Raw genomic sequence first — 15,980 nt, 5'->3', positions numbered from 1 at the left:
TTAGCGATCACTTTTGAAAACGAGTGATTTTTTGGTATTCATTTGAAACACTTCCCTAACAATCGAACTCGTAGGGGTTGCCAGAGGTTACTTGATGCGCGATGCTGTTTGTCACGTGGTCGGAAGTTGCGTTTGTTTCGAAATAACCAATGAAAGAGCTACCAGATGTGCAGGTTGACTCCTCGTAACCATTCTTTAGGGTTGCAGTTCACGTTTGGTGTGCGATCTCTGGCTTTTCAGCGCTGTTTTAAAGTTTTATCTATGAAAATTCTTCAAAGGTATTATTTTATTTTAATTCTTTTATGAAAACAGCTAACCTAAAAGACACATTCCATTCACATAAATCATATACAGGTGAAAAATATAGGTCAAGTAATTTTTGCATACTGAAAAAAAAAAGTGATTCAAAAGACCTTTTAAAGCAAAAGAAAAGAAAAATGTACCTAGTTCTATTAACAACTCAAAAAATACAATGTAATATATTCTAAAAGGAAAATTATACAATACACAATGGTGTAGATTACATATATTTAATAAATACATAAAACTCTATAATGACTCTAATGTTCATAACTATATAATAAACGCCAACACATATCACATCATGGTACATAACACTGCTATGAAAGGAAGAATTTTTAATTAGAAACATACCTTTTATATTTATTTGATAACATAGACGAATAAAATACAAAGATGACAAGAAGTTATGAAAACACGTTATGCAACTTAAGAAACAGTAAGAAGCCTTTTAAGTTATTGCAATATCATAAGGCACTGATTAGGAAGCAAATATCATTTTTTCATTCTTTTACATCAGTAATACTTTTTTCATTAAAAACTTTAGCAGTGAAATCCAAAACAAATTTATTATTGGCGCCTCTGATGCAAGGTCACACAAAAATAAACTTGATTTAGCAAATTTCTAAAACATTAAAATCAAAAATAGTAAATTACAGTAACATATATTATTAAATTATTTTAATTACACATAAAAAATTGTCTGAATTAAATTAAGAATCACTGGCTAAGCTTGTACAGCATTTTAAAACATATTTTATGTTGATACATTGGAAATAAATTGACAGCAATCGCAGTTAAATGAAAGAGCTGGAAATACAGTTTACACGATGTATAAATACAGTCAAAATTATTCGTTAAATACCTAAATTGATGCTTACCTTCTTCAAAATGAATATAAATATGATATATTAATGTTACTTTAAGGGAAACATTATATAATGCATAATTTCAATCATATTATCCAATGTTTACATTTTTTTTTTTTACATTGGAGGCCGACTTACAGATTTGGTGACAATATAATAAGGTCAAAAAATAACATACGATTTTAAACCATGAATCCCGCATTAAAATTTAAATAAAAAGTGCACTTCGTAGTTATAATCACGCACAAAATTGAAATCAAATGTATAATATAATTATTTAAACTTTGTCCTTTCGCGATAATAACAATAAAGAAAATCACATCAGCATCTACTTATCGCCGTTGGTATCTGTGTATTGACTATACACATTCTGATATTCATTTTGTACATATAAAATCAGTTTGTCATTAATTAGCAATACTTAAATGATAATACACATTTCGCTGAAACATGAACACTTATTTTTTTAACAATTATGAAAATATACGAAGCTGAACTTACTTCAAAAGCGCGCGGTCTTGCGATCGGAATCTATTCCAATGGACAAGAATTAATTACCCATTTTCTTCGTATTTCTTCATTTCTCGGGGAATAGAACATACTAAAGTTATTTCTGGAACGATATGAATAATTTGATGCAGTGCATCCACGCATATTTCTCTGAATTAGGTAGCAATCCATCAACACAAATATAAACAACACAACGCTAAATCAATGTCCACTAGCAACAAGTGCACTTAATTTGGATACAACACAGATGATGTGTCGGCTGCCCTTGCTAGGATCCTTATACACCCTATACTTTGATATAAGTTGATGCTCACTCAGCAGATCTAAAGCATTTTCTTTAGCACACTTGATTTCTGTTCTCGTGAAAGCACAAACAACACAGCCGCCATATTGATTCGATCGTTTTTCGCCGAGGAATGATGGGTTCCAAGTGATCGCTATGAGAACGAGCGATCGCGAGCTCAGAGTCATCGTTGCGTTTCAATTGAATACCAAAACAGCAAAATCAATCGCAACTGATGACGTATGACGACTAACGATCACTAAATGTTTCAATTGAATGAGGCCTTAAATTGCAAAGTACGAGATGATTTTGAGCACAGACTGAATGAGTGTAAAAAATACATTCATCTAAGGAACTATATCGCCAAATACTGCGATAAAGAAACATCCTTCCTGCAGAATTAATTAACAATTTTAATCTAAGAATTCCGAAGTTGGGTCGTTTACTCGCCAACTTCTTCCAACTTTCCGTGCCTGACGGACTGGTTTTTACGGCGATCGCCAGAATACGAAGTAAAATTGTTATTTTAAAAAAAATGTTTTAAATTCCAAACACCAGAAGTTAAATTGGCCCGACTCAAGAAAAATGAAAAGTAAAATTAAAAAAATCCTCACTCAAAGTCTCCTCACGTACTACCTTAAATTCAAGTTAAAACTTTCAAGAAATCCTTTTGCGCAAATAGCTATCTATGTACGAGATGATTTTGAGCAGACTGAATGAGTAGTTAAAAATTCCATTCTAAGAACTCCGAAGTTGCGTTGTTTACTCGTCAACACCGTTTCTCTTGTGTGTACATGTATTCTTCTGTGAAATAGTTGTTAAAAAATAGTTAATTATGTATGGATTAGTAATTAGGTACTTAAGGAAAAAATATGCATTTAACTATTAGCAATTATGAATTTAAACTCTTGCTCATTTAATTATTTAGCACATTCAGTTACATTTCTCATAATTCGAAACTTTTATCATGTTATTCGATGAGGGGTAGGGCTATGGCGCCCAGACACCCTGGTGGTTAAGCACCGCAGTTCAACATGTTCCTAACTTACCGCGCCTCACGGACTGGAGGAAACGGCGCTCGCCAAAGTCCTCACCTTTCTTCTTGCTCAAAAGCAAGATTGCTACAGGTTACCGCGCGAATTTGATTCGTATTGGCCAGTTTCGTATACACATATAATACTAAATATTAGTTGTAATTTTATTGCAGTTTGCAATGCTCAGTAAAGTATGTGTTTTCAATAATAAGATTTTTATCCCGAATTTTGTGGGCCATGATATTTTCATAATAGCTCATACCTATGTTGAAAATACCGAAAGTCGGCCTGCTGCCAAATTTTATGAAACAGCCAAAATAAAACTCCCATTAAGAGATCCTGTTTTAAAAAAAGATGTGTATTTAGATGTTACAGACAGTTATGACGTGGGATTGAAATGTATGATAATTGCAGTAATAGATTTCACCAACAAGTGGTCCTTATTTGTTTATTTTGACTTTCCAACTTCTAATTTATTTCGAGTTCAGTGTTTAGACTGGCCCTCCAAGACTATTCTTCTCCCAAATATTAACTTTTTTTTCACTCATGGACCGACGTGTTTAATGCTGCATGAGAATCTGTTAGAGTTATTCTTATTATCACACAAGCTGAAGTACTGTTTTAATTTAAAATCTATATTTTCTGCAAACTTTAAAAATTTAAAATTACTTCAAATTGTAGGTTTAGGAAAGGTGGGACGTAAATTGCCTCTTGATGTCTTACTTATTATTTTAAGTTATAATGTAGGAGGCTATCAATTAATTCAAATTATATCACTTGGCTTAAATTCACAGAAAAAAGATTCATCTGTCACATGTAGAAAATTAGCGACATCATTCTTCTTTCCTAAATGTTACGAAAGTGCATTAAGAACTGTCAAAGTTTTTAATATTCAAATACCAGAAAGATCATCTGTGACAAATTTCAGTGAAATCAACTGGACTAAAAATCATGCTGTTGTTTGCACCGAATCTGAATGCCTCATATTCACCAAAGGAATATTAAAATATTGTTGCAATATTTCTCTGCCATTTCCTGAAATCCTCTATCTTAAAGCTGAGTTACGATCGTTAGCAACTGAGAATGTTAACTTGATACTTAGTTCTGGAAAACAAAGTGTTTATTTCTTAACAGATAAGAAGAAAAATAACCTTCAGGTAGATAGATTTATGTATTCATTATTGTATATGCATAGTTATTTATTTTTATCCTATTGTTTTGCAAATTTTATCAAAATACTTCAATACATTATAGCTTTTTATATATAACAAATAACTTTAATATTGTCATGTAATGCCTTAAACTTGGTGGTCTCAATCTCAAATTGGATGGGACCAAATGCACGATCTGAAAGCAACTGATAGATCACACTATTTTTTTAGCAAAATGAAAAGTTTTTTTTTAATAGAACAGCTTTTTTAAGAAAACTAAATTTTAAATTTTGTTCACTGGATATTTATGAAAACTTGCATAAACAGTAATAATGATGCAAAGGAAAATATTCCAATTTATGCTTTGGTGAATCTTCGAATTATGGTAACTTGGCAATTTTTTGACGAAAATTTGGCGACCAACCCTGTTACAGCAACCTGCGAGTTTTTTAAAAATTTTTTGGATGCCATTTTGTTTTTACGAAGTAAAGGCATTTTTTTTTTACTCAACATTTTTTCCAACAATCTGCTAGCCGAATTACGTTTATGCTAGAACTTTTATGGAACAAAAGTGCTTAATCATGATGAAGATTAGGTGCGAAATTGTTTCTAAGTGCTTATTAGCTAAAATCACGATCGGAATTTTTCGGAAAGTCCATTTTCACCAGATTTCTTGCACCGCCATCCAAACTTATCTGTAATATCCTTCCTTTCACACAATCTCATTTCATTCCCACATGTTGGACATTCATACTTATCTGCAATTAATCCTACACTCATACTCTTCAAGCAACTCTTTTGGATGATCACATAGATGCAATAAAAATTTGGAATTTACTTTAGAGAGGGTCAGGGGATCCACATATTTAGCAACACTGTTTCACACAAGATACAAGATGGAATATACTTCTCAGATTATTGCTAAAGTCCTAGCTAATAACTTTTATCGTCTTACCAAAATGTCGCCAAACTACCTGTTACCATATTCCAAAGATTAGACTATGCTTTTTTCTGTTGGAAATTTAAAGGTTTATATCTGCAAGAAATTTTGATGCTTACACTTTGCAATTCAAACATATAATATGTTGAATTAACCTTTAAATGACTTAAACTAAAAATAAACAAATTACAAAAACTTTCTAAGTGGAATAAAATTTGAGAATAAATAATGACATGCTGTTACTCTTTCTTTAATTAATATAAGTTTTCCTAGCTACATACAGAAGAAATGCATAAATTTTTATGTAAATAATTACAAATTTTCTTATTTCTTACAACACTTCATGATGTTACGATTTTGTTAAAGTTTGTAGGAGAAATTACTAGAAACTTTCTTCATCATGAACTGTAAATGCTAATTGGTCAGTCTGTTTCTTTTTTTAGGTTTATTAATTTTTAACTGTGAAAACAAAACCATTTACATACAAACCTATTCCTAAACTCATTATTTTTATTGCAAAAATTCCGTCTCTTGACAAATACGAAAAAAGTCAATCAAGTTTGTATCTTCAAATATTTGAACAAGCTTTGTATAACAGTGTAAATTAATTAGCTGCATTTGTAGATCTTCTGAGGTGTTACTGACGTTTATGCAAAGTACAGTCAAAAGTCTTTAATTCGGACTCGTCGGGACTTCGGCGATTCCGGATTATACATTATCAGTTTAAATCTGGTAAGATGGCATGCAGAAATTATAAAATTAAAAATATGAAACTGTAATTTATGAAATAAAGAGCAATTATGATCTAATGGGTATCAAAATTTAAAAAAAAAAAAAAAAAAAATTTATTTGTTTACTTTATTGAACATTTCTTTCAACGCGCGCATGCGTAAAGCATACATTACCCATAGACGAAATTAGAAAATTGCAACCAGAAAACTATTTGATGTGTACTCGTGATATTTATAATGACAAGGAATTTGATTTAAATCATATCCAAGACAGAATACATCGAGATGAAATAGTACATTTAGTAAGGAATTATAAGCTGAATAAAATAAAAACATCTGCCTTGAAGATAAGGATAGTGCTGACAGATCAACTTCCAGTTCATTGTGCACCGCGACATTCCCCTCCCTGCAGAGCAGCGTGAAATTGATAAACAGATTTCGGAATGGTTAGAGAAACAAAGGAAATGCCTTTATCCATATTTTGCAGCAATTCCACTTTTTGTTTGATGGACATCAAAACATACTTTCACTTTGTAGATCCTTTACATATTAGTAAATATATGTATAGCGGAAACTCTATTTGACATAATCGAAAGTTCAAGCTTACTTTTATAAAATTGCTCTTAACAGTCTGCAAAAAATAATAAGCTGGATCCAATTCGAAGATTAAGGAACAATGCAATCTGCAACATTAAGTGAAATAGATAATAAGTTAATTTTAGCTTAACTTATACCGTCCGTTATACATTAAACGCGCATGCGTATACGTATTATGCGCATGTTTAAATGCCTAAGTGTATGCTTTGATGCATGCACAGAAAGTTTATAGCTTTGAGGTCCGGATTAACGACTTTTGACTGTAATTCAGCAATACATTGTCATACTAGATGCCAAATCTTTAAATTCATAAACTTTTCTTCAGATTCTTGTCATAACAATACTAATTAGTTCATGGGAATTGTATTTATGGGCTAAGTGAAGTTGCTTTTGGGGTTACCAGTTTGAGACCACTGCCTTAACTAATCCTAAGCAGATCAGGGATTCCCTTTAATTCAGTTCTCATCACTCATACTTTTTGAGTTAAATTTTTAAGGATCCCTAGAAATGAAACAAATAATATGAAAGTTTAAAAAAAAATGTTCTGTTTTCAATTACCGTTGAGTCTTTGACTTAAATGCTTTTTACTGGTAAAAAAGTTTTTGAGGAATAATAAGTGAAATTTGACATTTCCGGTATGTCTCCTTCATAAAAGAAAATTACGTTATTCTTTTTTTAAAGCAACAATATTTTTCAATATATACACTAATAAGTAAAAATAATTACTTACCAACTTCAAGATGAAGTTAAAATAGAAAAAAATTTTAAATTGACTCTTTTTAAAATACTGAAGTTACTCTGAAACAATTCTTTAAATCTTTCGGTTGATCTTTGGATTATGGTAACTTGGCGAAAATTTGGCGACCAACTCTGCTACAGCAACCCTCTTCTTTTTTTCCGCCGCCATTTTGTCTTCACGAAGTAAAGACATGTTTCTTTTCTTTTTATTTACTGAACACTTTTTCCAACAATCTACTAGCCGAATTACACTTTTGCTAGAAATTTTATGTAACAAAACTGCTTAATCATGACAAATATTAACTGCAAAATTGGGAAAAAGTGCACAATCGCAAACTCCTGGCACGTTTTCCAGAATAGCACATACACATAAACCATTTACACGTCGACTTATTTTTACTTAAAAAAAATCCCAGAATTGCACAAAAATGGCATTGCACACACTCTTAACTTCCATCTATCTGCTATCTATCCATCTACACTGCTATTTTCTCATAAATTACAAAAATTTCGCGAAAATGCATGAAAATTTTGTGAATCTTTAAATCCGGTAAAAAGAACATATATGAAATTACCTGATCGTGAAAAAGTATATACCCTTTCCAAAAATGAACACTTCCACGCATAAAATAAATAAAATATGCAAAAACTTTTACCTCTAAATTATCTATTATATTATAAACGTCACCAACGAATTCATACCGCAAACATTACAAATGGCTATACAAATACTTAGTGTCAAATATTTAAATTACTTCCATGCATGTTTACTTCAACTGAAACGTATACCAAATTCCTACAAACATAAAATTCACAAAATAACTATCATTTAATTAAAATATCACTAAACCATGTACACGTCGACTTATTTTTACTTAAAAAAACATCCCAGAATTGCACAAAAATGGCATTGCGCACACTCTTCACTATAACCATGTACACTGCTTTTATATCATAAATTAGAAAAATTCCACGAAAATGCATGAAAATACTCAACATATTCTACTCAAACGCATTCCAAAATACTACAAACATATAACTCACAAAATCACGATCATTAAATTAAAATATAATTAAATTAAAAAACACTACTTAAAATATAAATAAGCACATACATTAAATTAATAAAAATTAGATTACAATCCTAATTACTTTAAACTAAATCATTGCTAATAACAATTTTCCGATAATACCATATTAATTTATTTACTCCTTATATTTAGAACAATGCATAAAAATAATATCCTCAAATGATTAAAAATACTAATTTACCTAATCTTCAGAATCTTCATTACGTGGCACGCACACTTCCACTATTTCACACAACACACAAAAGCTTAATACAAAATAATATAGTACTACAGTTTTCCAAATTCCCCCCCCCTTTTCCGATTAAAGAACTGTAATTCGTCCATTAATGTCACATGACATATCTCATGATCTCTCATTTCCCTCACACAAAATAATGCGTAATCGGAACTGAGTACTTCTCACATTATTACCAAAGTCCTAGGTAGTAACCTTTATCGCCTCCAAAATGTCGCCAAACTACCAGTTACCATATTCCAAAGATCAGCCCATCTTTCATTGTTATGTATATCAATATATTCATTGTTATATATCATTGTTAACTTATTATTCATTTTTATCATTGATTGTTAAATGAATGATAAAAATGCTGGCAGTCGTGGCATTGGACCACACTGCCTTTCAGTGTTTAACTTTCCATACAAATACTACAGTACAGTAATTCAGTAATGTGATAAATATCTTCTGTTCCAGATTTGTTAACTAAGAGAACTTGTAAGAGAGACATTGGAACATTGTAAGATAGATGTTGAAAGAAAGCCATACATAGTACATACTTTCATAACTTTGAAACATTCAGCAATGAGTACTTTGATTTCATCTGCTGAATAATCCAATGGTATACCCTTAATAATAATTTTTATATGTTTAATATATTCTCTGTGCACAATGTATTGCTGAATTACATTGTCTTCAAAGCACGTTTTTATGGCGTGATGGTCTTCAATTGAAGCAGGAAAAATTCTCAGCAATTCATAAGCAGTTCTTGCAGAGAAAATGTAATTTAAATCTTCCTACAGTTTCTTAACAAATTCATTGAATTTAGTAGGCAGAATAACCATTATGCGTTTAAATCTTGCCTGTGGTTTATCATGTGCATTTGCATATTATCAGTATCAACCACATTTAACATCATTACCACTAGCAGTTGCATTATTACCACCAATATTTACATTATTATTGACATTATATCAGCACATTTTTAACATTATTCAAAATATCAAATTTATTAGCAGTATTTAAGTTATAAGGTATTTCTCCCATCTGAGCATGCTTGGAACGTATTCGAGAGGTCCATGGTTCGAGTCCCAACAAGGTCATTGCTCATTTTTCATCTCTTCTGCTTTAAAAAAAGAAAAACTAATGTCTCTACAGTGGTACGCAAACTAAAAAAGGTGGTGGATGATGATTCTGCACCACCAGAATGTGGCGATTGGATCTCCTAATCCAAAGTCGCCCTTTAAAAGAGGGAGTATATAAGGTATTTCTCCTGCCTCCTTAATATGCCTTCGTGGTGTAATTGTCAGCTCACTCAGAGCGTATTCGAGAGGTCCGTGGTTTGAGTCTGATGAGGACATTGCTCATTTTTCATCTCTCCTGCTTTAAAAGAAAAACTTAATGTCTCTACAGAGTAGATGCTATTTTTTAGTAATTTGGGAAAATAAACCCCACTTTACTAACTTTTTCCTTTTTGCTTTTAGGATTATCCACAACATCAGTGAGGATGCTGTTTGACTTTTCAACACCTTTCTTAACTACATGAAAATTCTAAATTTCAGATATCAGTAGATTTACCAACATTATTACGTGAATTTAGGATAGGTCTATAATGTGCCTTAAAATTCTTTAACTTTCAAGTTACATTCAAGTTTTAAGATATAAGAGATTCTTGCTTTTATTTCAAAAATTGGATGCACAGCTAACTGTCTGTAGGAATCCTAATCCACATGAGAGTTTTGGTTAAAAAAGCCTCACTAGCACTCCATATTAATAAAACTTTTTGTTCCATGTTTTCAAAAAAGCCCTCAGTATTGTTGAACTCCTGATCAAATTTCTCCTTATTAAGCAATTCTAATATTGGATATTTGTCAGTGGGGTCTAATTCTAAGTTATTAAATCAGTCATTTGGTTCATTGTCACTTTTCAAAGCTGAATAATATACATTCTTAGTGGCCATTGTCAAGGAGTCCTTGTGAAAATCGTTGGGAACAAAATCATACTTTCACAAATAAAGCAGTATCACAATAAATCTAAAGAGCACTTAATCACAAAGTATGCACATTCAAGATCCGACAATATTTGAACAATATGCTTCTGGTACTTTTCTATTATACAGCTTCCTCATATTTTGGTAGTACTATTATAATAATGTGTGTGTGTGTTTGTGCACGTGTTAAATTATTCTTGTTTCACACACATAGTCCCCAGGTAGTACTATTGGTGGGTCTTGTCATATGTTTGGCTTCTCTTTCACAGGCACCAAAAAGGGCACCAGGTGCATAATGGAAAAATAGCTGCCTTTTTGTTATTGATGCAATTTTTCCTTCTTAGCTAGTAAACAAGGAATTTTCCGAATTAAATCTTACAACCTGTAATGGAATGGTACTTGCATGTTATACCATCAAATGCGAAACTCTTACCAAGCAGCATGATTTAGTGTTGATTATGGATAAACTTTACATAACACATTTTTTACTTTTGTGTGAGGTAACCGTGATTGATTCTCTATAAGCCACCTATTGTTTTAGTGAACATATTCATAAAATTAAGCTATAAATTAACTGTTATTGCTGCATTTTTCCTTCACAAGTTGGAAAAATAAGTTATTAAAATTTGGGATGTAGGATTATATCGTATATATATAAAAAACTGTGTATAAATGGCACTATATGGTCAGCTGAATATGACTGAAAAAGATAGTAATACATTGAAGCAGTTACCTGCAGGAAGTTTGTACTCATAGCATTCTAAGCAGAGCTTCAATAAAACTGGAGAGCCCAACACAGTGGTGAAAATCAATGAAAGCATATTTACAGAGTGCAAACATTAAAGAGGTCAGTTTTAGTTTGGTTTGGTTTATTTGATTATGGCAAATCACGTTAGGACTATCTACCTGTGAAGCAAGTTGAGTAATGGCTGTTTTGGAGGTATTAGTTCCTCCAGAATTCTGCAGGAATAACTGGTGGGATCTCCACCAAATATTTATATATAGTAGTATTTGTACTAACTTTGTATTTATTTTAATTTCATAAAAATATGATGAAAAGAAAATTTTTATATTAAAAAATTTCGTATTGTATTTCAGATTAGCAAAGTATGGACTGGCATAAAAATTGCTCTGATTGGTGATATTTTAAAGAAGGGTGTAGTGCAGGTATTACTTTTAAAAAATTCTTCATTTAGTGATTGGCAAGATGGCTGCATCTTAACAGATATTTCATCCTTTATCCCAATGGTAAAGAAGTGTTTTGACTGTGTGTTTTAGCATGTAATTCCTAATGATTGTAGTCCTGATAATTTTCTGTGTTTTACCTCATCAATTTCATATATGCTTGTTTTTTATATATTAGAAATATAGAAAGTGAGAGTTATATTTTATTTTGCATTATATTATTATTATTTTAGTAAGCATAATATAAATTATAAAGCCAAAGGTCAATAGGCACTTAAAAGTAATAGTGAGTAGGAATTTTAGACATTTTAAAAAAGTTTCTGTACTAGATGAATTGTTCTGTAACTGTGGTCAGGTAAACAATATACTTGAATTTACACTTACCAGTGAAAATTCAGTCACTAGTGCATTTAGGGACCCAACAACAGAAGAATTAAGAAAAAAAAAATTTTTTTATCACTGTTTATTATAAAAACTAAAAAATGAACTGTAATTTTCACAAAATTTTTTGCATGTTATTTTAACAAAGATTTTCGTTAAAAATTCCAAATTCTTTTTTAATTATGTTTTATGCTTATAGCATGCAGTATTCAACCAAATTTCACAAAAATTACAGAAAACATAACAGCATTTAATAGAAACATTAAACTAAAATTTGAAATGAAAACTCTGAATGTTCGATGAGATATGACAGTTAAAAAATAATTTTAACTATGCATGCATGAAATATATAAATCTTTTATGTTATAATTTGGTTGGCAAATACTGTGTTTACTTGTGCAATAGTCGCACATTTTTTCATTGTGAAAGTCTGGGTGTGACTATTATGCGGGGAAATTTACTACACAATATTGATGATTTTTTCTGCTTCAAAATGGAGGTGCGACTATTACATGAGTAAATACCGTATATAGGGTATTTATATAAAAATGCCACCTGAGTATTGAGCAAATTCAAAAAGATATTCACAAAACAGTGAAGATGTACTGCAGTTACTTTCGAGAATTAGTTGGAGGTTTAGAACTTTTCCAATTAACTGTCATTATCTTAATTTATCAAAAGTGAATTATGCCACCTTTATCTAAATAAACAAAAACATGAGTCTGATGCTTTGTCAGAGTTAGGAAAAGTGCTTGAGAATCAATCACATGTTTGAATGAATTCATGAAGCATTACTCTAGAAATTTGGAAAAAATTCTAAAATCTGAAATGCCCAGTGATTTTTAGCTATATAGTGCATGTATATAATTGTTTTGTTAGAAAATGATTTTGTCATAGCTTTTCCTCTATTTATATAAAAGCTGCTGCTGACCATGAAATTGGAACACACTGCCACATCTGCAACCTTATCACAACATATGTAGTCTGTAACACAACAATCGAGGTCTGAACAAACAGATCAATGTCATTTACAGTACAATGGACTGTCTGCTAGGAATTCATTGCTTTTGAGCAAATCACACTTCTGCGTGTAGTATGGTCAGATTAGAGTTTGAGACCCTGTGGAGAGAGGCTTTGGACTGTTGTGTTATGCATAATCATATTGGTCCTGTACCCAGTGTTATGGTATGGGGGAAATTGGATTCCACTCCTGCACCCCTAGTATGCATTACTGGTGCACTTACTAGCAAATGCTTTATCTCTCCAGTCTGTTCTACTTCTTTACTTTTAGGGCTTGCCAGCCAGTTTTAACAAGACAATGCACGACACCATGTTACACATTATATTTAAGCTTTCTTTTTAGTCCACCATATTGCATTGTTACCCTGGCCTGCCCATTCTTCTAATCTATCACCCATCAAACATGTCTGGTCAATGAATGGAGGATGCCGCACCTGCAGGTGCACAAGATGAACTTTACTTATCTGTGAAGGCAGTATCGACTGCCATTCCCTAGCAAAACATTCCAAACCTCTTTCACTCAATGCTGCATTGTGTAGCAGAGGTTATTGACACATGTAGAGACAACATTCATTACTGATTTTCTCGCTTTCCTTACCTCAAAGAAGGCTGTATTTCAAATCAATTAATATTGATACTGTGTGTAATCTTGGAAACAAATTTGGCTTTAATATCTCTTGTTCTTCATTTTGCATTTTGGATGGCTAGCAGCATATATATATATATATATATAACAGATATATATATTGTAGCGTGCAGAATAAAATGTCGCTAAAAAATGCACATAGCGAGGAAACGCCAAAGTTCTTTCACAGTTTCTGGTTTGGGGAATTTCACAATTGCTGATACTTTCTCTGACAAAGGAGTGATACCATCAGGAGTTATCAAATGTCCTAGAAATTTCACAGTTGATTTACCCAAGACACATTTAGCTACATTACTATACCATAATCCATGAATCGCTGGAACACCATCTTAAGATATTGCACGTGCTGCATGTCATTTTCAGATGCTACCGATACATCATCAAAGAATGGTACAAAAAAAATTAATTCTGCTGAAAACTTGATGAATAAACCTCTGGAATGTAACCGCAGCATTCGATAACTTGAATGGCATGGACAAATATTCAAAGAGGCCAAATGGTGTGAAATGGCTGTTTTTGGCACGTCTTCTTCTCCCACAGGAATTTGATAGTAAGCTTTCTTAAAACCAAGGGTCCTGTATGTGAGAAAAAGGTTACCAATCAGGGATGGTGACATTGTTTAATTTCCTGTAATCCTCACATGGTTGGCAATCACCATTGCTTTTGGTCACCATTTGCAAAGTGGATTCCCAGCAGCTTTTAGAGGGTCTGCAGATTTTAGTTTCAATCAGTTACTGGAATTGTTGTTTGGCTGCTTTAAGCTTTTGGCTGAAAGCCCGTGTGGCCATGAAAGCATAGATGGGCCTCTAGTTTCAATACAATGAGTAATTCTTGCTTAATTTTCCGTAACATTGAGCAAACTTCTGTAAGCACAGAAAATTTGGCAAGCAATTGGTGAAGTTTATTATTCCTGCTTACTGCCTTGCTGTTATATCTTTTGTAGTCACGATTCCTTTGGAACATCGTCGGGTAAGCGGGTCCACCAAACATCCTTGACAGATGTCGACCAGTAATCTAAAGTGACGTAGGAAGTCAGCCTCAATAATAGGTTCAGAGACTGCAGTGATGACAAATGGCTAGTGAAATTCCGTGCGTAATGACACGTCCATTTTAATGAGTTTTGGGCCAAAAGTAAGTACAGTCAAATACCAAAAATCCGCCAACTCCTGAAATCCACATTCCTTCTCAAAATATAAACATTGAGTTTATAGGTTCTGGAAACCACAACATGGAGTACAAAATATCGAAGAAAAAGTACTTACTGGATAATGACGTCATAATTGCCGAATAATAATGAGTCATAACGGAAATACCAAATTATTGACATTGTGATAAAAGTTTTTTTCCCCCCCAATCTGCATCTAGGTAAAAAAGCAGACAATTAACTCTTCTTTCAAGTTCATGCTTCATGTTGTACTTTCTGAGCTTTGTTATTTCACGAGATTGTTTAGTGATGTCGTTTTTTTTTATTCACATATTTTGTGGATAAATTAAGAATACAGTCAAAAGTCGTTAATCCGGACTCGTCAGGACTCCGGCGATTCTGGATTATCGATTTTTCCGGATTATAGATCATCAATTTAAATCTCATAAGATGGCATGCAGAAATTCTAAAATTAAAAATATGAAACCGTAATTTATGAAATAAAGAACAATTATGATCTAAATGGTATCAAAATTTACAAAAAAAAAAAAAAAAAAAAAAAAAAAAAGCTTAATATTTATTTGTTTACTTTATTAAACATTTCTTTCAATGTAAGTTGTTTAAGTTGCTTCGTTTTATGTGATAATACTTTCTCTTTAATTCTATAAACAGACATCATTTCTTGTTCAGTTACAAAGTTCTGCTGTTCAAGTCACATAATTGCTGTGCCAAGAATACCGACTAACTTGTCAATCGAAATTTTTTCGTTTTCACTAACCCTTCTGTCTCCTTCTTCATGTCTTTGTCCATTTTTTACAGCAATTCCACTTTTTGTTTGATGGACATCGAAACATACTTTCGTTTTGTAGATCCTTTGGGAGCTCCAGCATCGGAAATTCTATTTGACATAATCGAAAGTTCAAGTTTACTTTTATAAAATTGCTCTTACAGTCTGCAAAAAATAATAAGCCGCATGCAGTTCGAAGATTAAGGAACAACGCAATCATCAACATTAACTGAAATAGATAATTAGATAACTTTAGCTTATACCGTCCATTATTCATTAAACGAGCAAGCGAAAACGTATTCTGCGCTTGCGCATACGCAAATGCACAGTCTTAGGTCTTACACGCACGCGTAAACGCCTATGCGCATG

General features: G+C 32.1%; 1 protein-coding gene across 3 annotated transcripts in view; it reads left to right on the top strand.

Moving 5' to 3' along the window:
* Nucleotides 1–2,711: 2,711 nt before the first annotated feature.
* Nucleotides 2,712–15,980, top strand: part of LOC118191295 (uncharacterized) — a 62,034-nt gene continuing 48,765 nt past the window's right edge. The window contains exons 1-2 of one of the 3 annotated variants that reach the window (XM_085821140.1): nucleotides 2,712–4,153; nucleotides 11,547–11,615. In XM_085821140.1, the coding sequence (XP_085677266.1) occupies nucleotides 3,176–4,153; nucleotides 11,547–11,615 (1,047 nt within the window). In that variant the 5' untranslated portion in view covers nucleotides 2,712–3,175. Of the gene's footprint in view, nucleotides 4,154–11,546; nucleotides 11,697–15,980 lie in introns of all 3 variants that reach the window. The other 2 variants (XM_085821133.1, XM_085821129.1) reach the window with 2 other exon arrangements.

The sequence above is a fragment of the Stegodyphus dumicola genome, chromosome 1, assembly GCF_044657685.1.
Source record: "Stegodyphus dumicola isolate Sdum_Otavi_A_Nest chromosome 1, ASM4465768v1".
Classification (NCBI taxonomy): domain Eukaryota; kingdom Metazoa; phylum Arthropoda; class Arachnida; order Araneae; family Eresidae; genus Stegodyphus; species Stegodyphus dumicola.
The sequence above is the reverse complement of the archived record's forward strand: the minus strand, read 5'-3'. Positions and strand labels throughout refer to the sequence as shown.